This window comes from Cygnus olor, chromosome 4 (genome assembly GCF_009769625.2).
Source record: "Cygnus olor isolate bCygOlo1 chromosome 4, bCygOlo1.pri.v2, whole genome shotgun sequence".
Lineage (NCBI taxonomy): Eukaryota > Metazoa > Chordata > Aves > Anseriformes > Anatidae > Cygnus > Cygnus olor.
Window position 1 is genome coordinate 16,566,827 of NC_049172.1, and position 25,553 is coordinate 16,592,379.

Sequence of the window (25,553 nt, forward strand, 5' to 3'; positions counted from 1 at the left end):
TTCGCCAGAGCAGCTCCGCACGGCCAAACCCTGCAAGGTTCCCTGGAGGAGGCAGCAGGGACTGTGACCTGCCACATCCAGGCTGCTGTACACCCACCGGGGCCCAGGCTGAAACAGCAGAAGCACTCGATGATGGGAATGCACCACAGGGAACAGCCTCTGTAAGGGGCTGCTGTAGAGGCCAGAGACTCCAGCGCTGCCTGCCTCCGCTGTGATGCCCCATACCCCTCCCCGTCCTGCCACCTCCTTCCCCGTTCCCCAAGGATCTCCCTCCTCCCACAGCACGATGGCAATGCAAAGGGGGAAAAAGAAAAAAAAATAAAAATCAAAGCATGTTAAAAAGCCTCCCCCTCGCCCCCCTCCCCCAAATAAATAAATAAAGCAGGATATCTATGCCACAAGCTTGCTTTATTTACAGAAAAGAGCAATAGCCTCCTGATTGTTCCGAAAGCTCCCCCCCTCCCCCTTTTTGGCCAGATTCCCTCATCTCTGGGATACTTTATTTATTGGAAAACATAGCTCGCATAGCTGCGCCCAGCACAGCACGTTCCCCAGGCCGGTGGCACAGCGTGGATGCAGCACTGCCGAGGCCATGGTCCTGCTCCAGCTCTCCTGCCTCACCTTCCCTGGGAAGAAGGGCTCGACTTTGCCACGTGTAGAATCATAGAATCACCTAGGTTGGAAAAGACCATCAAGACCATCAAGTTCAGTCATCAAAATGATCTCTACAACTCATAGCTAAATGATCTACAGCTCCAGCATCTGTTACTTTAACCCTCCCCCCCAAAAAAACACTAGAAAATTCACAACGCAAGGACCATGCCTCACCAACTTTTTCCCATAGCCCGTCTAGCACGTGCCACTGGACTGCTGTCATCCCCAGCTGCCACTCATTTTTAAAGGTCATTTCTCAAGCTGTCCCCACGTGAGCACGGCCACTGGCAGCAAGCTGGTGCTGACGAGCAAGAGGAAGCCCAGGGAAGCCCCCTCCGTCACCTCTCACCGCTCACAAGTACCTCCAACAAAAACCCTTGGCCTCCAGCCCAACCAACTTGTGCTCCTGGATGTCACAGAAATATTTGTGCATTGTTATTTTTTAGCCTTTTTTTTTTTCTTCCCACTTGAACAGTGCAGTAGGACTGACGGTCAGGGAGAAAAAGCAGGGAAATCACCCCATTTTCAGCTCCACTGGGGGAGGGCGTGGGGAGGGTGCAGAGGTCCTGCACCAGCCCTGCTGCAAGCTGGACAGATAGACGCTCTGCTAGGGCTCGGTTATAAATAGAGCCCAGCCGAGGAAGACGCCAGGAGCACTGCACTAATTGCGTTCATTCCAGCTGGGGAGGAAGGCAGAGGGCTTCGTGCAGGCAGGGCAGCATTGCTGCCAGCAGCCATCTCCAGGAGAAGCCCACAGCCCCATGCTCCTCTGCTTGTGGGTCATCTCCCCCCCGGGTTTTGCATTCCTCAGCAAGCCTTGGCTTTATTAATAGCTCCTCTGACCTTGTTTGCATCCACAGCCTGCTGGAACGCAGAGCTTTTCCCACCAGGCAGCAACAACCCCATCCGCTCCTCACTTTGCTGTGCACCAGAGAGGGGACTTGGGCTCGGGTGGTGGGCAGCAGGTTTGGGCATCGCTGCTGTGGGGGCTTCAACGCAAAGCCCTTGCCCACCTCCCTGCCCCTGCTTTCCTCAGTTTCCCCGGGAGGAAGGGACAAACCCAAGGCTGTGGGAACAAAGCAGGCTTTGCACCACCATGTGTGCACAGGGCCTCAGCTCTCCTTGCCCCTCAAAAGAGGGCAGCACCCAGCACCTCCATGGGAGAGGGCAGCTCTCTCTGCAGCCTTCCCATACGCGCTCCTTGCCCATCTTTATCCACTGCATTTATCTTCATCTCCAAGCCATTCATTTTCTGCTGTGCAGTGCATTTCGTGTCCCTGCAGGAGGGAGCGAGGGCTCCATGCCAAGCTCGATGCACAACGTGGGAGTCCAGCTCCTGTTATCGGGTTTCCCAGCTGCTGCCCCTTGCTCTGGCCAGCTCCGGTGGGGGATTTAGCCCTGCCTCCCCATCCGGCAGCAGCCGTGTGAGAAGATGGGCTTTCCCCCAGTTTTCAGCTTTCCACCTCACCTCCGCCACCTTGGCGCTGAGCTGCTGCAGGTGCGTTTCAGAAGCCTGCTGGAAAAAGCAGTGCCAATGTAACATATTTACAGCTGAGCCCGACTTAAAAAAGAGAGAAACCCCTCGCTAGAGCAGCAGCAAATACCAAGAGCAAAAGAGGAAAAGGTCAAGGTCGTCTGGAGCCCACCCCCTGTATCATTTTCGTTCTCAGCCTCATGCAAACGTACAGCTGGGGAGGGAGCTGCTCTTCCAGTGCTCAGCTGAACTAAGGGTTTTCTTTCAGCCCAGTCTTGTGATTGAAACCCGAATAGGAGTATTTCCAGCTGTGACAAAATTAGCATAGAATTTAGCATAAAATCTGCCTGGTTGTGGACTTGACCAGCATGGTTTTAGATTTAGCAACACAGTCAAAGGCTACGCAGCTACTGAGCTTCCTGATGCTTGCTTCGCATCTGTGCTATGATATACTGTCAGCACATTTACCTCGTAATTTTTGCAGGGGGAAAAAAATAAAGAGAGACAAACAGGAAACAATTTGCTGGTAATGAGCACAGCGCTATGGAAATGATAGCTGGAAGACGCACGGAAATTCAGCCTTGACCTTTGCAAGCCACAAGCCCGCGTTTCCCCCACGCGACGCTCCCCAGTAGCAGTGCACGTGGTGCAGCCTTCAGCCCCAGCCCACCAAGTCCTCCACCTTTTGTGCCCCCTTTCCTCTGCACCTCCTTCAGCCAGCAGCAGTCCTGGCATGCTGCAGCTCTTTAAATACACATTTCACTGAGTTAATGAAGAAGCTGCTGCATCTGTTTCTTCCTGACAGTTGCTTGCAGGGTTAATTTTTTCTGCTCTTTGTTGTTGTTGCTTTGTTTTGAATTAAGGCTGGATTGATGCTTCTAGCCATCTCCAGCAGCTGCGGGGTGGAAGCATCCTTGCCCCCATGCTCACGGGCACACGGGTGGAGGCAGCAGCCTCTGGTTTGTTCAGGCAAGCCCAGCCCTCGTGGTCTCCTTTCCCCACCCACCCACCAGCACAAACCCTTCAAGACATGTATGGGACAAGTTGCTGTGGCAGCCTGCCTTGGTGTTGGAGCCCACAAGGGCTGCAGGTAGCTCCCCATGAAATATCCCTTCGCTCCAGTCACTGGGTTTTGGCTAGCATGAGGAACTCATTCTTTATTCCTTCTCCGGCTATGCCGTCTGCCCTGAGCATGCAAGCACTTCTCCACGCTCTCCTCTGTTCAGTTGCCACCCAAATCCCACCCCGTGCTACCAGGGTTCCTGATGGAAATGGTTCCTGTCCCAGCATTTGCCATCAGTAGGTTTCTCAAACACAAATGTGGTCAAGGGATTTTTTCCCTCCCCTTTCGGAGGAGAAAAACTGGTGAAAATAATAAAAACTGGTGAAATAATACGGAAAAACAGCGTTTCTCGGATTCACCTCGGAGACCTCATTCATCTGCCCTTTCCAAGCCAGGGCAAGGCACTTTCAGAATGGTAACTCAAGCTAAAACACCTTGCAGAGATCTAAGGGCCATCCCCTGAACTTTTTCACCCTTCCCGCACTGCTCCCCAGCAGCCGAAGCCACCGTGCCAGAGCCTACCTGGGCGCAGGTCTCCATCCAGCTGGCGAGGGCAAAGCCACCAAGCAACGGCTCCTGCTTCCAGGCAGCAGGGGGCTTGTTGGCAGCTGCAGGAAGGGAACGAAAGCCACGGTCTCTGAGAAAGAGGACGGTCCTTACCGCCTGCTGGAGGTTATAGCAGGGGTGTCAGCGCTGTAGGAACACCTCACCCAACGCGTCTGAGGCAGCAGGGACTCACAGCCTCAGGACCAAACCAGCCCCTGCCCTAAGACAGATGCTCCTTTGCTTCTGAAGCCAGCTCAGGCTGCCAGCCCCGCCCTCAGAGCGGCCCTCCCAGCGCTGAGCCAGTCCTTGCTGCCCAGAACAACCTCCAAAAAGCCCCTTCCTCTGCAAGCACCCCTCCAGACCCCCCTGCACCCCCAGGTGCTCCAGCACACCGAGGAGAACCAAGCAAACACCTACAGCACTACTGACACCTCCACAAAAGTCCAGGCTGGCCCTGAGGCTGTTGATGGGCTCAGGATGAGCTGCTGCAGCCCACCTGGCTCCCAGTGGCTCTCCACGAGCCCGCTGGGAAAGGCAGCCCCAGCCCGAAGCACCTCATCTGCTGCACAGGAGCCTTTGTCCAACAGCATCACTCGTACCCTAGCTTGGACAGGGAAGGGGATGGCCAGGATTGGGGCAGGAGAGCAAAGACACCAGGCTCAGCCCCAAACAAACCCGGCTGCAGCAGGCGCTGCGCTTGCAGTGCAGCTCGCCAGATGACACGAGTCGCTCTCGTTTCAATTTTAATCGGACGTCTCCCGAGCAGGGCACAGTTAATTTGCTGCTCGCCTGGCAGCAGCTGCTGCTTGTTTTGATGGAGTCACCATGACTCAGGAGGTGACGCTCGCTCCCTCCACATCTGCTCGCTGTGGCCTCCCGCGACGCCGGTGGGTGACTTCACTTATTTTCCCCTGGCAGGCTGCAGGCAGCGCCGCTCGGGAGATGCAAAACACGCCTGCTTTCTGCAAACACCGTCCCGCAAGAGCACGGCAGCTTTCCCCTGTGAAAAACTTCATCGATGCAGAAAGGCCCCTGCTCCACTGCCCGACCACCCTCAGGTGAAGGGTGCTGGATCTTGGTTTACCTGGGAATTTCTAGAAAGCACGCACATAAAAGGAGGCCACAGCACATGGCATAACTTGTTTTAATACACATTGTTTTACATTTATGGCACTGAGAAAAGTGCTTCAGAAAGAGATAATTAAGCAAGCTACAGTAAATGCTATCATCCGATTCCTAATATTTCAGACATAAAGGGGCACTGCCAGATCAAGTCTGTTGCTTTACAATAGAGCAAGTTAAAGACGAGTAGTTGTACCGTAAAGAGAAACTGTTGTCATGTTCCCCTGACATTTCATGCAACTGGGACACTGCACATTCTGAAATTCTCAGAAACGAAGAACTTTCTGTGATACTTAGTTCGCAAAACACTTTGGGCAGGATATCACACAGAAGAGAAGGGGGGGAGGTTTTGTTTTTCAGAAGAAAGCATTTCTCCATCGTACCTTCTCTGACCACAATGAAGATGCCACATAAAAAAAAATAGTAATAATAAATCACAGAAACCTGGTGCCTGTGCTACTCGAGTCCCTCTCTGAACTGCTGTTACTTTAGCAAACATCCCAGGCTCAGATGGATTAGTCAGCCCAATATTAGTCTGACAAGACAATGGTACGTGCTCCATTTAATGTTACCTAACCAGCAAAACATCAAGCTACCTGCCTGCCTAAAGCCCTTTGTAAGAGAACAAAACAACCGAGGATCAAAAGCCGCGTGAATGTAACTGCAGCTGGCAAAGGAATCTGCATGAAGAGACACCAGGTGGGGTGGACCCTTGGGAGAGGGGCAGCCTTGCGTGATTTTTAGGCCATTCATCACATGTACCCACGCAGACCAGTGTGGCTTTTAAAATGGAAGTTTGTACCGTGCATGTGTGCACGTCAACAAATCAAAGTAAGGGATGCAATTTCTGCAAGCTTCCATCCGCTTGCACCGATGGCTCCAAAGCCCTAGAACAAACACGTCATTTCAAAGAACAAAATGTTCTCATGCAAAACTTTGCAGATGTCAGCATTATGTAAAAGGCCACTCTTAAAGCTCCCAATTTTCCCCAACAGCTGCAGCCAGAACAGCTATACCTCCACCCCGCGTTACACTCACAACCTTCGGCTGCCCCAGAACACGCTCTGCTCTGACAGCTGCTGCTTACAGCAGTTTCCCATTTTGCACCTCACTAGTTATGCTGCCGAGCTGTCTCCTCCCTGGCAGGGTAAACCACTCTCTCCAGAGACCGACCCTTGCTGGTATCGCACCGCCCGATGGGGAGCTTCCCAACTGCGTGGTGCCCCAGGTACTAGGGAGGGGGACGCTGCTTGCAGAACTCCTTTGCACCAGCACAAAATCTTCGCTGTCGGTGTGACAACTCTGAATTTACTTTTACTGAAAATTTATTATTATTATTTTTTAATAGGTAGCCTCTTCCACAGTAAGGTCTTCCATGTCCAGCCGTATGCAGCACGTATCTTAGTCACTGCTACTCTGCAGGCTGCTTGGATTTTCCATCTTGGGCAGTATTATACGATTCACAGTTTGTACACTTCATGCCTAGGAGATGGAACTGCACTGTAGAGCGGGCATTGCAATCATTACAAAGGATCTACGTATATAGGAAAGAAGGAGAGAGAGAGAGGCTGTAGCATCAACAGGACACTCAACAACATAGTACAACTATGCTTTTAGCAACTACAGAACTGCCTTGCCATCAGGGCACAACGCCAAAAATATTTTCATGTTAAAGGCAGCAGAAGAATATACAGGGCTGATTTAACTTTTCAGTTTGCAGCTACAGGACAGACATGCCTTAGCTTCTCTTTATGTAGCAAAACACCAGAGAAAACCTCAAGTCAAAACGAGAGCAGATTAACAACAGCTACCGACATTAGCTAGTCTGCTATGTAAGACAAAGCGAATGCTCTTCTCAAAACGAGCAGTGAAGAGATTTTCCATAACGCTCTGACTCAAAGAGTCAGTAAGATGTGCTGCCTAAACCAGAACAGATGCAAACAGAACATCAATGATCTGAGTGGTTTAATTCAGTCTTACTAGCAAGCAGCACCCAGTTTCACAGTTCTGAGGTAACAGAAAGGAAGCAGAAGTTGGTATTTGCCAGCCCTGCACAAATCAATAGCTGAGTATTTTTGCAGAAAAAAAGAAAACACGGAACATGAAGCTCCAATGTATGAAAAAATGAAATATTTCTGCTTTTTGCTATGACAGCACCTAATGCTACAGAAGAAAGCAAGATACTTCCAAAGACCGAGCCATTTCTCCACTGTGTGATATTATGGCGTTTTCTGTTTTTATTTTGTTGTTGGGTGTTGTTTTTTTGTTTTGTTTGTTTTGCTAGTGGCACGAAGGGTGCCTTTGTTTATAAATCCAATAGATCACACCGTAAGCTGACACATGACAGCTCTTTATCATTCCCTGAGTCAGGCTGGCTTCTGATCCAGGACAAGTTCCTACTGCCCTCTACCGCCAGTACGGGAGAGATGCAGATCCGCCAAGAGCAGAGGCACGCACCCATCTCTTACCTCCACCATTATGTTCTGATACTCTGTGGGCATAGGAGTCTGTGCTACTTCATCATCCAGCTGCCGCCAGTACCTTCTCATATCTAAAGCCGAGTGCATGCACAAAGGACATCTGTAACCTCTGGCAAAGGAGGGAAAAAAGTCTAATTCAGAAGATGGAGAAGGGCTATGGAACAACAAAGGTCAAGTTTCTCATCATACAAGTCAGAGAGAAACACCACAAACCGAAAGTTCTTGCAAACAGAGCTGGAAATTAAAAGCCCCCTTTCCCTTCAGGAGTTGCCCTGAAATTACTGGGTGCTGGCACCATGATCTTGGCCCCTCCAAGACATCTGCTTGGATTAAACCATACACAGACAAGAGAGGTTTATAAATACTTACTCCTTTAACATCTCCTCATAACATGTTCTGAAAAGAAAATAGAATGAGAGGTTCGGTAAGAAGAATGCAGCTACTGACCAGTAACACATCTGTGCTACCAACCCAATGCATTTGGACTGAACAAAGGGAAAAGGCACATAGCTATCCCCATACCATAAGTTAAAAAACATCCTGAGTCCAAGTGAAAAGAAAGCTTCCCCACAAAACCATTTGGTACTTAGGCAAACAAGCAGAGATAAAGCACATGTGATTCCATTCTAAGGTCTTCTAAAGTAATGTGAGCGAACAGATTCAGAAATATGTCAAGGGTTGTGTCATTCAATTTTGCTAAAAAAAAAAAAAAGACAGACTTTGACATATCACAAGGTAAATTTAAGGTAGATGGGAGCTGAGGGAAGATTCAATCTGGAGAGGCCTCTGTCAAACATGGAGGCCATTAACTTTGCACACAGAGAAAAACGTGGAAGGGAAAGTGTCTTCTATCTCAAGGTTACAGTGGGAGCAGGATGGAAGGGAAACAGGTGGCCCTGCTGTAATCATCCTTCCAAAGACACCTAGTGCCACGTAACACTACACAATAAAAGCCCGATAGAGTAGACAGGCTTTGTAGTGTAACAAAGTATTCCATGGCCTTGGAGGTGCCTAAGGAAACTCAGCAGAGGAAAAAAAAAAAAAAAACAGAATGAATCCTCTACCACCACCAAGATTCAGTGGATTGTGGAAGGAAGACATCTTTTCTGAAGAAAGTACTTCCTAATAAAATGCCACTCTACCACATGACTCCCTTCAAAACCAAGCATGCACATCAACAAGGCCTGTAGTGCCGCTGAACACAATCATAGAATAATTACAGTTGGAAAAGCCCTCCATGACCATCTGGTCCAACCACCCCCCTACCATCAATGTCACTCACTAAGCTATGTCCCCAAGCACCACGTCCAACCTTTCCTTGAACACCCCCAGGGACGGTGACTCTACCACTTCCCTGGGCAACCTGTTCCAATGGCTGACTGCCGTTTCTGAGAAGAAATGTCTTCTCATTTCCAACCTGAACCTCCCCTGGCACACCTTGAGGCCATTCTCCCTAGTCCTATCACTAGTTATCTACAAGAAAAGGCCGACCCCCAGCTCCCAACAACTTCCTTTCATTTGTAGAGAGCAAAAAAGGTCTCCCCTGAGCCTCCTCCAGACTAAACAACCCCAGTTCCCTCAGCTGCTCCTCATAGGACTTGTGCTCCAGGTCCTTCACCAGCTTCGTAGCCCTTCTCTGGGCACGCTGCAATAAGCAGTGCACACTAGGCGGCAGGTATTTCCAGTGCTCAAATATTTGCAATGCTTTACTTGTGCAGAAGATGACCACATGGTAGAACACGAGCTTCAACACGGGATGTGTGAATATCCTGTTTCAAGACAAGTATTAGACAAAAGAAAAAAAAAATATTAAATTCAAGGACAGCCAACAATACATCCAATTGCAAGAGTCAAAAAGAAGTAGCTCACCTCCAAACATATTGGACAATCCTGTCTGGAGACATTTTCGATGCACTTTGCAAAGACAAAGAAAAAGGTTAATCTACTATATGGTTATTTACCTTTTTTTTAAACACCAAAATTCCTAGAGACAGATAAGAAAGAATGCATAAAACATTGTTTTCATTTACGCTCGATGTTCTGAAGATTAACAGGTGGCTTAGCATAATAATAATAAAAAACACATCTTGGAAGTATACATAGGGAAGTGGCTCCCAAAACTTGCCTAGCTCTCCCCGTGCTGCAGCAGGGACACGAGCTCAGATTTAAACAACGTCAAGGTCTGCAATCACCAGCAACTTCCAGAAGAAGTTGGGTGGAAGGAGACCAAGGCGTGTTTCCTATGTGTGTTTTCCTTCAGCTGTGGGCAAAGCCAGCCCAGAAGCGGTTTGTTTGGGATAGGTGCACTTAGAGAAAGACTTGAGCCCGCTGCCTGCGTGCGCTGGGATCAAGCCAAGGCAGCCAGCTTTTGTTAGCAAAAACTCATTGTTTTTCAAAGGAAGGAATAAACCGTCGCGTTCTTACCTTGTGCTTTCCTCGAAGGCTCAAGCTTAGACACAAGTTGCATTTTGAGCAGTGGAAGAAATCCTCCTTCGGGCCAATCCTGAGGAGACGCGCACCAGGTCAGCAGCCGCCTCCCACCCCGACCCCAACAACCCCAAGGGGCGCGGCTCGGCCGGGGGTCGCGCACCTGCAGATGCCGCACTCGTCGCAGTGGTACTGCTTCTTGTCGCGGTCGAAGAGGTGGCACACGCCGCAGTAGTACTCGCCGAAGAGGCTCTGGCAGCCCTCGCAGCGCTGCTGGGCCTGCCGGGGACGCGACGCCGGGGGACCCGGGGGTGAGGTGCGCGGCCCAACATGGCGCCGCCGCCCCCCGCCCCCCGCCATGTCGGCGCCCTGCCGCCCCCCCCGCCCCGGCGCCCACCTTCTGGAGGAGGCGGCAGCGGCTGCACTGCACCTCGGCCACGCGGAATCGGTCGAGCCGGTGCTCCTCGGCGCCGTCGTGGCACAGGCGGCAGGGGTACAGCTTCCCGCAGCACGGCGCCTGCAACGAGCACGGCTCAGCGCCCGGCCCGGCCCCGAGCCCCCCGCCCGCCCCGCCGCCGCCTCACCCGCAGCAGGCAGCCCCGCCGGTAGTGCTCGCAGCCGCCCTCCTGCTCCCCGCCCGCCGCCATGGCTCGGCACGGCCCGGCACAACGCCCCGCCGCCGCGCCGCCCCTTCCGCTGAGGGAGGCCGGGCTGCCCGGCTGCCTCCTCCGGGAGCGTTGGGCTGGCGGCTCGGCCCGGGGAAGGCGTTTCGGGGGCGTTTCAGCTCGCAGAAGCCAGCTGGCGTCTTGTATTTCCCTTCTTTCCAGGGCCGTCTGACACCACCCCGAAAGGCTGCTGACCGAGGAACTATCCGGAACAGCTCTCCTCCACAAGGGAAGGGAAAACGAGGAGGGGGTGCCGGGGCCATACAGCCCGCGGACCTCACGGGACCCCAACCAGCAGGGCTATTCAAGTCCGAGCTAGAGTGGTAAGAGGCAAACTGCGGAGGACCTGTCTGGATGCTGCTGAGGGCAATGAGGAACCTGTGCTTGTAGAGGTGGTTGCAAGAAAACTAGATCATAGTTAATAAAAACTAGATCTAGTTAATAAAAACTCCAAAAATCCTGTTTTTCAACACAGGCAATGCCACCAATACAAATGAGCAGATATAACGCCAAGTTTACATCCAGTGAAGACTAGGTGAGCACCTTTTACGCATGCAGTCACACACTCATACCAAGAAATTTGGAATTTTAATATCCTTTTATTTAAAAATTGTAACGTACCTGTCAAAACAGCATAGCAACAGAGCTCTAAATATGATGACATTCATACTGTATTCTGCCATGATACATCAATGAGCCTATTTTGTGGAAAGGCAACAAGTTCGAAAGTTAACTACGCCATTCAGGGGTGTGAGCTGTGACAGGTTGCCAGAACACAGGGCTGAAGGCAGCACAGGGATACCACAGAACTGCCCAAAGCCAGCTGAGAGCAGGTAAGCAAAAGTGGACACACAACAGTCCAAAGATAAAAGCGATCTGTTCTTTTTCTCCCCACAAGCCGCTGTTGAGGTTTATACTTCCAAGTCCCATTCCCCCAAGGGACCTAAAGGACTATGACTTACTAAAGGACTAAGTGACTTGCTGAGCACTCACAAAAACCTTTCCACATGCCATCTGCATCGCAGTTCAGTATTTTTTGCCGATATTCTTCCTTCACCATTAACACAAGACACACGCTCATCCAGTGCAGCCAGACAACAGGCCCAGTTTAACACCCAAAAGTCTGGGGGAAGAGAGCATGGAGGGAAAAGGAACCTAACACAAGTTCACACATGCTGGTGGGCAGAGCGAGGGTTTCAAAGGAACAGTTAGGAACATTTACACATTTAAATTTCTTGCACATTTTTTTCGTGCATATTTTTGCCAAGGCAAAGGTGCTTTCCAATACAGAGCAGGTAGCCCACCAAAATATACCAAATTCAGCACCTATCTGCTTTTGTCACCACTCATTTAAAAAGAACCCCCTTGTGAGGGCAGTAGTTAAAACAAAAGAAAGCCCAGCCTCCTCTGAAATTCTCCAGAGCAGCTTCTGCCCAATACACACTGACAACCACTATTTCTTTCTGAGCAGCCTGCCAACATCTGGCCCTAAGCCAGGAAGTCAGCATTTTGAGAGCTGTTTCGCATGCAAGAAATCCAGCAGCAATGGCTGCGAGAGCTCTGTCCTCGGACTGGACCCAAGCCACTTCCCACCGCAGTCCAGTAGCTAACATGAGACTAAGAGGTCCTCTCTTCTCCAGAGACCGCGTGGTGTTAGCACCTGGAGACTTGGGTGGGTTGTTCCCACTGTGTCAGCCACCTGCATCAAGAGGAGAAAAGCAGGATGATGCAGGCAAACAAAAACATGGAGGTATTCCCTGGTGACAGGCTTCCTTTACTTTTATTCATTACAAGCTGTGCACTTACACCTTTGTGTTTCACAGATGAAACAGCTTTAGTAAGGTTCCTTTTTCCCCACTTATATTATCAGGATTGCTTCTTCTTTCTTCCTAGTAGCATTAAGCCATCACATCACATGCATGTGTGTGCCAAATACACTCACCTAGATTAAGAGCACGTGCAGTACTTGTGCACAAGACTAAAAAGACATTTCAGAGTTAGCAGTTGCTCCTCTGCCTCAAAGAGGAAACACCAAAGCCCAAACTATAAAATTAAGATGCACAGATTGCACCTTCACATTAACAGTCTTGCCATGACAAGCCCATCTATGCAGGACACAAGGTTCCAATGAAGCCAGCAAGATTTTGGAGCACAGCCTCTGAGGAGCCTTTCAGAGCACCTTGCCTCCTTCCCCCCCCCTTCTCCTCCCCAACTTCTGCTCCCTTTGCAAGGTGCAATTGTTCCGTCCAGCCTCAGTGAGATCACCAAGGGTAAAAACCCTCAGCAAACCACTGGAGTTCTTGCTTTCAAGAGACATGAGAGAAACTCTGTCATATACAAGATTCCCTGGAAGAAGCTGAGCAACAAGAGGTAACAATATCTCAACAAACAAACAAACAGAAAAGAACAGAAACAAAAACAAAAAACACCAACCCGACAACCTTTTCTTTTTTTCTTGCAGACAAAACCACTTTGAGAACTGCTCAACAGCTACAGTAATAAACTTAGATCAAGTTAAATTGCATGACATCATTATTAAGCAGCTATTTCCCTTTTTGTTACTCTACCAGCTTCAACTCCCAGATTAACGAGTGAATTAATTTCCAACACCACTGCCCAGCACTTCAGCCCAAAAAATGATTTACCTGCCCCAGCCCGTTTCAATATCTGTAAAGAAAGCTGCATGCGGTCCTCAGTAAGCAGTCTTCACACCCAGAGTGTAAAATGTAAAAGGATTTTCCCATCACACCTCCCAGCTAGTTAAGTGTTTATGAAACAACCCATTTGAAAGACACCAGGAGGCTCTCCTGTAGAAATTAAAGCCTACCTTTTAAAGGCAAGTGTGATCTTCTCTGTAATGCTAGTGCTCAACTCTAGGGAAACCGGCTTCTGATGCATCAGGCATCGAGTTCCCTGACATCTGTCAATTGGGAAAGAAATTTTTCAAATTCCAATTGTAGTATCGTATAGGGAGAACAACAAGAAACCACCTTCTAGGTACATATGCAATGCCAACACAACAACTGTTCTTTGATCAAATCAGACTTCAAAAAATTATGCCAAGAATACACCTTTTTTCCCTCCAGTACAGTCTGCCAAACCTCAACTGGAAGCAAGGTTGCCAAAGTGGCAGCAGACTAGGGGATTACACAACTCCCACAGCATTTCAGCATTACTGGGGAAGTAACCTCTAAGAGTTGCAAATATTTCCCTTCTTTCTCTCCCTATGCCTGACTCCTACACTTTCTCCCTCCCTACTGCACTCATCCCCTCAATGTATAGCACAGTCAGAACAATTCTGCTCAAAACACGTTCTTCCTGTTTTTTCTTCAATTTTGGAAAATTGGGTTTACTTCCACCTCGACCCAGCCAGATGAAATTGCAACAATTCACATTGCCAGTAAAAACCACAGTATTTAGTTAACCTCAGAGAGAAAAGCAGAGCCTCATGTTTCATCTGTGACCCTTCTCCGTCCCCCCTCAGCTCAAGGCCTCCGATGTTTCTACTTAGACACTTGAGAAACCAAGACAAGTTTTGCTTCTGTTAAGAGCCAGGCAGAAACCTTGTGGGTCACACTGTTCAGAAAATCCTGAACCAAAGAAAAACACAGCACCAAGAATTATTTTATTCCTTTTTTACCTGCTGTGAGGCCAGACTTGGGTTATGGAGATCAATAGCAGCAAGGTAGGGGACCCGTGATTCTGAAACTGTTTTATTTTCCTTTTTGGGATATCTGGGATGCCATGCTGCAAAATGCAACCAATGCATACAGTGTTAAAGAAACCAGAGCTGACTGTTGTAATGCAGACTGCCTTCTGCCACTGATTTAGGATCAAGGTTTTATGCAGAGGACATTAAAGCTCATACCTTCCACTCCTCTCAGTTCAGGGAGATGATTTAATTCTGGCAAACGCACATCTGCCTTGGAGAATTCCCATTTTTTCTTATTTGCCTGAAGGATGTTCTTGTCATTAGAAACCTGAAATGAATTATAAGTGCCAGCTTGTGCAGAATATAAAAAACAAAGCTATTTTCAAGTTTCAAACTTAAAATTTATCAACACAGCATTATTCTGCTGTCGTTGGAACTTGCACAGTAGTAAAATAAAAGAGTATGCCATGTTTAAAGGAATTCATTCTGATTAAATGTAATTTACACATTAAAGACCAACAGAATGGCCACAACAGAACGAACAAACAAACAAACAACAACAACAAAAACAATGTTGATCATCTAAATGAGACTGCTTTCAAAGAGACAAAATACAATGGAGAACGGCTCAGATTAGTTCTCTGGAAACAGTCAAATATTCCTGCTAATACGGAAAAATATTATCTAGGAAGTGAGTGCAATGGAGAACTTTGTATTTCACTTGTTTTCATTAGCAACTTCACATGCATTTGTGACCTGACTAAATGAAGCCCTGAAAAAGTTAAATCAAAATCCTAAGCTCTGCTTCAGCAGTGCAGCACACAGAGTCCACTCTTTCTGTCCAGACAAGATGTCATGGATATATTCCACGGCTCCAGGTATATATATAATCCAGGTATCCTTTTTTGGACTGCTCCCTCCCTTCCTTTAAAAAAAAAAGTCCTCTAACATAAAACGTGTTTAATATAAGGTAATATTAACAAAGGATAGTGGATGACACAACTGTTGGAAAAAAGGGCTGAAGAGCACAATATTTCTAGTTGAGAGTTATGGTGAAGGCTGCAACAGAAGGGATTCTAGACAATACAGCACATACTTCAGAATTTTATTTTTTACTTAGTCAAGGGGGAAAGACACAACTTACCGATGTCAAGCTTACACTATAATGGCCTGCTGGAGAACGCTTCCTTTGCTTTAGAAATGGGTTCAAGTATTTTTTACTCTTTTCATCAACTCTGTAATGAAAAGTGACCCAAACTTTGTATTAACCAGGGTAACATGGTAAATATAAATACAAACAAATTTAAGACACCCAGAACCACTGACATTAAACAGTAAGCGAAAAGGCCCGAAGGGATAACACTCTCCATGGGCCCAGCTAACAAAAAAGTTTCATCCAAAGGACTCAGAGAAAGGCCAGTATCACAGCTGCTGGCAAGCTGTTGCTGTCCAGCAGTGCTTTGCCAAATGCAGAAACACAGAGACCCCCTGGCTGCGTGGACCCTCAAAGCTGCTCGAGGTGAAGCCAGGCTTTCTAACCCATGTACAATCCTCCTCCCAAGAGCTGCTCCTAGCTGCATCCTGTCCCAAACCCCCTTCTCGCACTCCCACATCATCCCCTTGCACCTCCCTCAGCACACTGCAGCTTCTCAGCAGCAGGGCCAATAGACACAAGCTTCTCCAGCTCTGCTCCCATACCTGTAGTTATGGTTTCCAGGCACAGGCCCCATCCCAGCCATAGTGGGAGAAATGTTCTGGTTGATGGGAGGAATAACTATGCCTGCGTTCTTGGCATAGTCCAAGCTGCTGCTGGAATCTTTTAGGCTGGTTTGAGGGCCTATTTTAAATGGGTTGATTGCACTGTCATACAGGGAGCTGTGGTTGGAAGATCGCTCTGCTTTCTCTCCATCAGCTTTAGTGCACTTCACTTTGAACAGCTTTGCATCACTGCTCTTTGGGTCAATGTTGAAATCCTGTTTGGGAAGATAAGCATCATACTTCTTTTATAGTTATGTTTAAAAAGTAACTTAGAGCTGCGCATGCAGGAAAAAGTCAAAAGCCTAAACCTGCACAACTCTGCAAGGATCTGATGGAGATGGCATTGTTTTTAGTAGTGAGATAGAAAACCTGCTTGCCATTAAACTTGGAAGGAGGAAACTTGTCAGGGTTCCAGCACCCTCTGTAAATAAGTCACCTTGGGATGTAATCGGAAGTGATGGAGGAAGAACAGCCGTATCATGTGTCACTTCCAAAGAAATAAGAACCAAGCCCAATGTCACCTCAATGTCACTCTGAAGCCTCTAGTCCTTTGTATCTGATTGAAAGCAAAATATGCAGTTTTGGAGACAGGACTTTAACACAGGTAAACAGACGCATACAAATATGTTTTGCTCATCCAACACGACTTACACTTTCTAACTGATTCTCCCTTCAGCTCTGTATTTGCCAGTAACTGCATCGCGATGCATTTTACTGACAAGGGACTGACCAAATAGCCACCTGGACACTGTCCAGCCAAGCACCAGAGCAACTCGTAGCAGCCAGTCAGCACCAAAGGCACAGAATTTCTACGCAACAGCCTGAAGGCTGTACTGCACCGAGCACCAGAGCTACAGGCGCACAGGACTGCTGTAATGTCTTGAACTGAATGACTAAGTCTTCAGCACTGTTTAGACTTACAGTGACTTACGGAGGTGAACTTCTCTGGCACATCAGTAATTTAGTTTTTTTTTTTAAATGAAATGTAAAATTATGCTTATATTTTTGCTATGCAATTAAACTGCAGCACATACTTACATAGTGATTTTAAAAGACAAAAAAAAAAAATACAGGTTTGGAAAACAAAGATCGACTAACCTGGACACCAAGCATCTTTCTTTCTTCTAAAGCATCATCTTTATCCTTTCTGCTGATTTTTGATTTTTTTTGTAATTGATGGTCTCTGGCATCTTTCTGAATCTTTAATTTAAGCTCCTGAGCAAATCTATATTACATACCATGTAAAGGGGAAGGGAGGGGGAGAGAAAAGGCTTCTGTTAATCTAAATATCATTAGTTAGTGCTCCGCCCAGGCTGTTGTTATAGCCATCCAAGTAATCAAACAAACCTTGTCTTTTTAAGTAACGAGAAGCCAACTGAATACAATTTATCCATTAAAATAAATAAACTCTTACACATGCACACTTTCCACATCACAGTAATAAAGGAGGTTGTATCCCAGTCTGGTATAGATGTGGACACTAAATACGCTGCCAGACAATACTACCCACTACCCAAAATGCTGTGACACTGGGCGCACGCTGATGAATTAATGTTGTGACAAGGTAATGTGGTAAACATGCTACTGCACTGTGTTCCCATTCAACTGTCCTCCCATTTTTCAGGAAGGCTAAAACCAAACAAAACCAAAACACTGGGCAACTGTCAGCTCTGCAAAATCAGCACGCGATCTTCAAGCACAACTGCTTAATTTCCTTTTAATCTTGCCCTATTTTGAGCAAGAAATGAACTGTTTACCTTTCAGCAAATCCATCCTCGTTAAAGAAATCGCACTGCAAGAGTTCAGCACAAGACGGTCTTTTGTCTGGGTCAATCTGCAAACACCTCTGTCAAACCAACGTAAACATTACAAGGAAGATACTTCAGAAATGAAACAAAGGCTTTAATATTTCCAAATGAAGTCAAGAAAAACAGCTGCAAAGCTCCCACTTCTGGGGTCTCTTATGACGAGATAGGCCCAAGAGACATACACACTTCTTCCACCAAGAAAAGTTTAGTATTTGCCGGCTACATCCATTCTAATCACTAGGGTTCACAAAGACTGATTGCACAGGTAATACCTGCCACACTAATAGATCCCAGTAAAACTCTCTTGCTTTCAACCACATTTGTTTGGGTGAGGCTTTAGAAACTGTTTTGCTCATGAGGCATTTCAAACACAACCAGGAGTTTTTTAGGTTATTTTAGTTACCCAGCATATCAATGCTCCAGTTCATTGTGTGAAAGAAGAAAAAATCTTCAGGATCAATTACAAGTTGTATGCTTCCTAGCTCCCACACCGTAGACACACAGCTCAAGAGCAAGGTGCGTGTTTGGATGTCATCCCACCCAGGCCTATTTGCTTGCAATGCCTCCACCAGCCTGTGGAGGGGGTTGCCAGAAAACACTGTATCCACACAGCTCTGCTAGCAAGGAAAATGTAAGGAGCTGTGTATGATCCACAGAAGAGGTGCAAGGCACGCTACAAGCCTCCCTCAGAGGGTGTGCAGTGATCCTTTTGGCTCTGGGATGACTGGCTCAGTCTCCCCCATCATGCAGGACAGCAACTGAAGCATCTTTATGGTCCTCACTGACCTGCCAACCCAAGCAGTTCATCGTTGCATGGGTAGTTGAAAGCAAGCCAGATTAACAGAGCTAGCCCTTTCTGCAGGCTGCATTCAGTTCCCCAAAGCAAGGGACAAGTAAACAGGGAAACGTTTGTACTAAATTCTAGACAGAACCTCTCCAAGGAACTTCCAAAATGATCAGTTACGTACCTTGGCTAAATTCAGCACTGCAGCAGAGAGCTTGGGGTATCGTCTGTCCAGAGATTCAGCCTCCTTCACTTCAGGCAACCTCATGCCAGCGAAGTGGGGGTTTTTATAGAATAACTCTTGGTGTCTTAGAATTAAATTACCTGGAATCAAACAACCAAAGCAACCACATGGAAGAAATGCAGTCCTACAGAACGTTCAAGAGGCCAAAATACTGGGTCAGCATTACTGAAAGGGCTACAATGTAGGTCACTCTCTTTCCACTCATGCACCATGACTTGATGCCATCTGTACTCACAAGCTTCTAGCCCCCCTTCATAAAAGACGCTAAGAAATCATGCTCTCAGAAACAGTTCAGCACACACCAAAGTCTCTTCCCACACCCTCTTCTCCCATCAAGACTTATTGAACCCCTTCGTTAGTGAGCAGGCACTAGCAGCCTGACAGGCTGTTCTCACCCAGGCACTTGGTGATATGGTAGAGCTGGTCAATGTCTGAATCTCCGGGGAACAGGGGCTCTCCTGTGAGCATTTCCGTTACCAGACAGCCAATAGCCCACACATCCACAGCCCTGGAAGAAAAACATCCCAGCTCAGCACGGCTTCATTCCTCTCTCAGAGCTAAAGGCCGAGCTGGGCCAGCACCCAGCAAGTCTTCTGCAGGTTAGGAGCCCCAAGGGCAGCTTTGGCCCCATAAACAGCAAGACGGCTGTTTTCCAAGCTTACAAGTGCTCTGACGAATGCCAAGGATTCAGCTCCTGAAGCAGGCAAACACTAGAAGAAGCCTGACCAATCTGAAATCACTTTCCAAACCCCAGTGCCTTAAACATTCTAGTGCAATGTAACACATAAGAAGATTTTTGCCCTTTGGAGACCACAAAGGTAAGCCCATTTTCCTTCTGCCAGGGCACTTACCAGAAATGGACTTTAGGGACATAAAGAGCTGGACAAACAGGCCTGTGAAAGGTAGTTTAATGTCTGACATGTTTTTGCAGCACTGGAGAACCAGGTAAGAAAAATCTCATTCCTTCCACCTCCTCCCTCCTGAAATGTCTGTCTCATATCGTCTTCTATTGGACTTCTCTGCCTCCCATCCAGCACTCCAGCTGTGCAGGGAGGAAGCAGCCTCCTCTGCTACTAGCACTGGCAACCAACAAGTTCCTACAGACAACAGACTAGGAACGTGGCTGGCTCAGTGTCTCCTTCTCCTCTCCTTCTGAGCCAGGAAAGCCTAGCACTGGCAGTAGTTAGCTCCAGAGAGGAGGAGAAAAGAGAAAAGCTTCAGCATTTACAAGCAAGTAACCAGCATTCCTTTAACCTGTTTGCCAAGCAAGAGTCCTCTGCCTCCCCCCAGAGCAGAGCACCCCCCAGTCCCACAGCCCTTCTGCGGCCTCCCTGCCCGTCTCCTACCTGCCGTACTTGGTATCTCCCACCAGCAGCTCTGGGGCTCGGTACCATCGGGTTGCCACATAGTCCGTGTAAGCTTCCCCAGAAGCTGCCAATGTGCGAGCAAAACCGAAGTCACACAGTTTTACAACTCCCGACTGGGAGACTAGTATGTTCTCTGGCTTAATATCCCGATGTATTATCTGCACAGAGAAAAGCAAGTCAAGACAAATCATTTCCCCATGCTAAAATGACTGGCCCACCAGAAACGGTAGCTTTATCACATTCAGGTAAAAAAATTACATTTCTGCAGGCATGGGAAATGCACAGAGTTTATTTATCAAGCGCCATCCCAAGTGCACAGGTGAACACAAAACCTCCAGGTTTTGTACAGAATTGTTAATTTTATGCACCTCTCTGCATGTATTTACCATAGATATTTTACAGTCACACTTTATTATACTTTAAAATCACAAGTTTAGAAGTTGTAAGTATTGCATACCCTGCAGTTAAACGTGAAGAGTATTTTAGGAATACATGTGAGACAGCTTCTCCAAACATACGAAGAAATATATACATATATACATCATAGTTACAAGAACACGATTAAATTGGCAAACCTGTGTTACAAATCAGTCAAAAAGGAAAACCTAAAAATGTTGAAGAAAAAAAAAATAAAGCTTCTGAAAGAGAGACCATATCCCTCTGCCAGAGGAAAGTCAGCCTTCAGTGAGGTGACACCAGCATTTGAACCCTCTGGACCTCTGGACCCTTCCTTTGAAGGACTCTCACAGGTCAGCCACTGACAGACTACTGGATTAGCTGATGTCAAGCTCTGACAGTTAGTGTGAAACTCAGTCAGGCCCTTCTGCTCAACTTCCATCTTCCAGCCCAAGCTCTATTTCTCTAAGTTTTAATAAGTACCAAATATACATCTCTGTATCTCTCCATTCAAAGTTAAGTGCAGAGCGCACTTCTCATGCATACTTACGTTATGGCTGTGACAAAATGCTACTCCTCTTAAAATCTGAAATAAGTATTTCCGAACCCTGCTGTAGTCTAGTCCGTTTGGAAATGCCTCAAGATCATCAAGCACTGTGTGATCCACGAATTCAAATACCAGATACCACCGTTTCTTCTTTTTACACACTTCCAGCAGGTTCACGAGATTCTCATGCCTGAGTTGCTGTTATAAAACAGGAAATATTTTGTGAGAGCATAAAAACATGTAATGAGTAAACTAAGACCAGACACTTTTAACTACAGCCCAGCAGATGCATTGCCCTAGAGTGCTCTTCCTGTCATAGCACCCACATTTGTTTGTTCTTAAAATCAGCTCGCCAATATTTCAGACAGGCTTTATTTTGCCACTTTTTAAGGTAACTTGGAGGACTTCCACCACCTCCTATATGCAGACACCTGTATTTGGAACCCAGAAATAAATAAAATACTGGCTAAGGGCATTGCTTTTTGCTGCAAACAGCTCAAGAAGCAATAAACACAGCTTGTTGCTGTAACGTTGGGCTGTGTCTGAGACTCAAACTTATTTATGAGACATTCTCATAAAGGTGGCCAAGTAACTCTACGCTACCCTGCCAGCTGCCTCAAAGCAGAGTACAAGGTTCAACGCCAGCTACTCCTTCCAGATGGGATTCAAAGCACCCAAAGAATTGATGAAGACAGTTGTCAATGTTTTGTTTTAGAAATTTTTTTGCCTCTCTCGATAACCCAAAGCAGATTCATCTCTTTTCTCCCATATTTCCAATAAGTTTTGCTTTTCTTCTCTTTCATTCCTTTCTCTAGGACTTCCTTTTAAAAATCTCTTAAATCCTCATTTCAAATAGTTCCCAAACCAGTTGCAATACCTCTGTTCTACGTAGCTGCCAGTTCATCACCAACTACTTAATATCTGTATCTTAATTTTTCTTATAAGACTGTTCAAAGACTTTTCTTTTTCGCTCCTACCATACCCAAAGCACTTCTGTTGGCACTGCCAGCACATCTACAATAAGCAAGGTGACAGAATACAAGTACACGGAATGGATAAAGTTCAGCATTCTTACCTAAAACACTCCAGTTAACAATTAAACAGCTTTGATTAAACTGTCTCTAGTGGATTCTGAGTGAAAAGTGACAAGCCAAGGATTTGAAGATTTTTGTCTTTTATTTATTTATTTATTATTATGCAGAGGGGAAAGCTGTAGATCTCAGGGACCACGACCAAGGAAGATGCAAAAGGACCGCAGACCAATGTCTCAGGAGGTCTGAAAGATGAAGATTTTGTAAAATGATGCTCAGTTAGAAATCGAGAGTGCGGGGCTGTTTTTTGTACCTTTTTGATCTGAACGCAGCACCTGAATTTGCTCGTTACGTATTGACACCTCCCAGCCCAGCATCCCTGCCTGGGCAGGTCTGCGTGGGTGAAGATGCAGGAGGACCTCTGGGTGCAGGAGCTGGGCTGCTCTGCACAAGCACTGCCCTGTACCCTGAGCCAAATCTAGCCAGGCTCTGCCTTCCCTGGCCGGCATCCCCAGGTCAGTTTTTTCCAGCACCAAGACTCGGACTCTGGCAGCTGCAAGATCGAGTGCTGTCCTATGGGCACTTCTCCACAGTGTCATCGACATGACTGGAGGTAGGGCAAAACGCTACCGGCTTTGCCAGGGGCAAATAGCAGCTGAGGTGCTAAGATCTGGCAAACACTTGTGATTTAAAAGACCAGTAAAATGTAGGCTCAGTGGAGCAACTTAACAATAAGAGGGAGAGACTGTAGCTCCCATCCTGGGGCTCAGCAGTGACCGGTTCCTCTACGCCCTTTGTGGTCACATCCATGTCCATGCAGAGGGGTGCTGTGCTAGGGAGGACTGCTGCACAGCTCATCAGCAGGTGAACTGCTTTTACAGGTGCTGTCATATTCTTAATACTGTGTTTCAGAATCAAGTTCAAAGCAGCTGCAGCAATTCAATCCTCTCAGCTGTTTCCTCAAGCTCTCTTCTCAAGAATAATTTACTCCCTGCACAGGGGATCTGAAAAGATTTTGCTGTTTTCAGTAAAGATTAAATTTCTGCCCAAACTCCAGAACAGAAAAAATAAATAAATAAAATAAAAGGTTCACAGGGAATGAGCAAGTGAAGAAACTACAAGATTAAATCTCTTGATATTTATTCTCACTGTGAGAGGCCATTTACTGAGCTATATATGGAAAAGTCCCCCTTGCTAAGTTCCCATTTACCCAGGAAAACAAGTTAATTTCCAACACACCTGGGAGGTGGTACGTGCTTTGACTCAGTAACTAAGCGAGGCGTGCCAGCAGACAGGTACAATCCAGACTCATGCAGACTTGCTGTAAGCATTTGAGGGACTACGCTTTGAGCTGCTGGCTGCATCTCAAGCTCCAGCAAGTACACTCCTATTAACTCTAAGTGTCTACATCTCTTGCAGCAATGGCAGAGATGACTTTCTCCCCTCCTCAGCACAGGGACTGGAGTCTGGCAGACTTGGGAAGAGACTCTTGTGGAAGCCAAGTGGAGAGGTAGCAGGCTGGCACACATCCCCACCTCCAGCACACCCCACATTCTGAGGAGAAGCCTAGATATACCCCAACTGTAATCAGACTCTCTTTCATTTCTTCACCAAAAGAATTTCTTCAGCCATGTCCTAACACTTAACACTTCCACGTGTGCCCTCGCACAGGGACAGACACTTTTCTGTGCACGCCGCTTTGAGAAAACACCAAGGTACCTAACACCTCTGGGGGGGAGTAAGGCAGGACAGCGCACACTTTCACTGGAGCTCAGGGAAGAAGGAAAATGCTGCTACTGCTGCTAGAGGTTACAATGGAGAATACAGGGCCTGAAGGTGGTGAAAAAAACAACTGGAACGGATGTGTGTCCTGGCACTGAATCCCACCTGCATCCTTATCATCCTACTCATGAAGAACCGCAGCAGAAAAACCTTGCAGTGAAGCAGCTTAGGAACTTGCAAAAGCTTTCATATAAAGAACAAAGCCAGAACAGGGAGCAGGAAGACCACATGATGGAACACTGAAGAGCACGCACACAAAACCCCCTTGTTTATCTAAAGCTCCTGGGTATTTTTCCAGAGTATCTACAGCCCATGGAGAACCTTTAATGAACTAACCCACACAATGAGACTACAGAGCTTGCCAGCAGGTAACGCTGCTGATAAGAAGCCAACAGGCAGATGGGCATTTATGTGAGGATAAAGAGTCCACAACTGATAACAGACAAATCACACACTCAGGCAGCAAGAGACACAATGCCAGCTGGCTTCAGCCTAGGGGCTAACCGTTGACCTATAAGGTTCAGGAGTTTGCTGCTTGCCCTCCTCCAGCCTCTTGCAGGCAGTTCAAGCCTGCCAGGAAAGTGCCATAAAAACCCCACCGTGTTCCTAGGAGCAGATTTCCATATCAGATAACATTAGCACCCAGCCTGGTCAGGCCCACTGTCACACATCCAGGTCACCATTTACCTGCAGATTTTATAAGCTCAACATTTGCCTTGTTTTCAGCAAATCGGTAGCAGGAAGGTACTATCTTTCGGTACACAAGGCAGAGAGGACACAATTTTTCCCAGGAAAGCATATGGAGACCTTGGGGTCACTTCGTTTTACCTTTACCTGCTGAATACCGGGCACATAAACACGCTTCTGACTGAGTCGGGGCTAGCCAGGGAAACCCAGCACAGCAGCTAGCCAGAGGGAAAAGTTCAAGGGGTAAATGAATCCACCACAGCTTGGCTGCTCGTGGGAGCACAAACAGGACCCGACCGAGCCTCACTTTGTCGTTTGTGCTTTATAAGCTGATGTACAGTGGTACTGTGTACCCCTTCTAAAAAAGTTGTCAAAACCGACAGAGTGTCTTAAATTTACACCCACCCTCCAGCTTCCCCGGGGAAAACACCACTCCTTAAATTAGGGAATCTCAAGAGATAGTCTTTCCCCATCTAGTCTCTATGGGAAGATCTTACTCACATCTGTCAGCTCTGGACCACTAACACCTGTAACACAAGGGAAGCCCTGATCGCAGACACTCAGCTCGAAGGAGACGTTTGCCTTCAGGACAACGTTTAAACACCCGTCTCAGAATTCGGTAGTGAGGAATATACCCCCAAAGCTACCAAAAAGACACCTGCATGGTCTTTAAAATGCAGCTTCGCCCCCCGGGGCTCCCCCCGCTCACCTTCAGCAGCTTGATTTCCCTCACGGCGATCTTCCTCACCACCGTGTCATCCTCGCTTTCCAGGAACTTCTTGACTGCGACCACCTGCCCGCTCTCTTTGTTCCGGCACCTGGTCACCACCCCGTAGCTGCCTTTCCCGAGGAAGCCGAGGACCTGGTACTTCTCCATCTCCCCCCTCCTTCCCAACCCCCGGGAAGCCCGGGCAAGAGCTGGGGCTCCTCGCCCGGACCCTCACGCTGCCCGGAGAGCGCACCCCGAAGGCCCACCGGCACCGGGGCAACAGCAGCCACCTGCCGCAACGCGCAACGGCCGCCGCCACCCGCCGCAACGGCCGCCGCCGCGGGCGCCCCCTCCCGC

General features: G+C 47.6%; 2 protein-coding genes and 1 long non-coding RNA gene across 4 annotated transcripts; all 3 read right to left on the minus strand.

Moving 5' to 3' along the window:
- Nucleotides 1–389: 389 nt before the first annotated feature.
- LOC121069365 lies at nucleotides 390–4,388 on the minus strand. The gene is made up of 2 exons (XR_005819390.1): nucleotides 3,714–4,388; nucleotides 390–2,167 (listed from the first exon to the last, which is right to left on the minus strand). It is a non-coding gene; the product is annotated as an uncharacterized LOC121069365 (long non-coding RNA).
- A 477-nt stretch (nucleotides 4,389–4,865) lies between these two features.
- Nucleotides 4,866–10,501, minus strand: RCHY1 (ring finger and CHY zinc finger domain containing 1). Its single transcript, XM_040555493.1, has 9 exons — nucleotides 10,351–10,501; nucleotides 10,164–10,283; nucleotides 9,930–10,045; nucleotides 9,764–9,842; nucleotides 9,209–9,253; nucleotides 9,050–9,108; nucleotides 7,709–7,735; nucleotides 7,328–7,448; nucleotides 4,866–6,393 (listed from the first exon to the last, which is right to left on the minus strand). Exons 1-9 carry the CDS (start codon nucleotides 10,411–10,413, stop codon nucleotides 6,271–6,273), a joined length of 753 nt encoding a protein of 250 aa, XP_040411427.1. The 5' UTR covers nucleotides 10,414–10,501; the 3' UTR covers nucleotides 4,866–6,270.
- A 491-nt stretch (nucleotides 10,502–10,992) lies between these two features.
- On the minus strand, nucleotides 10,993–25,539 carry CDKL2 (cyclin dependent kinase like 2). Of its 2 annotated transcripts, none has more exons than XM_040555479.1 (13): nucleotides 25,197–25,539; nucleotides 20,991–21,185; nucleotides 20,024–20,202; nucleotides 19,073–19,185; nucleotides 18,618–18,757; nucleotides 17,599–17,687; nucleotides 16,940–17,066; nucleotides 15,782–16,056; nucleotides 15,228–15,318; nucleotides 14,300–14,411; nucleotides 14,072–14,178; nucleotides 13,259–13,351; nucleotides 10,993–12,130 (listed from the first exon to the last, which is right to left on the minus strand). In XM_040555479.1, the coding sequence occupies exons 1-12, from the start codon at nucleotides 25,362–25,364 to the stop codon at nucleotides 13,292–13,294; spliced, it is 1,656 nt and encodes a 551-aa protein (XP_040411413.1). In that variant the 5' UTR covers nucleotides 25,365–25,539; the 3' UTR covers nucleotides 10,993–12,130; nucleotides 13,259–13,291. The 2 variants fall into 2 exon arrangements, with proteins under 2 accessions (XP_040411413.1, XP_040411414.1); XM_040555480.1 differs by lacking the exon at nucleotides 10,993–12,130 and adding an exon at nucleotides 12,148–12,734 and having other exon boundaries at nucleotides 25,197–25,516.
- Between the last annotated feature and the right edge of the window lie 14 nt (nucleotides 25,540–25,553).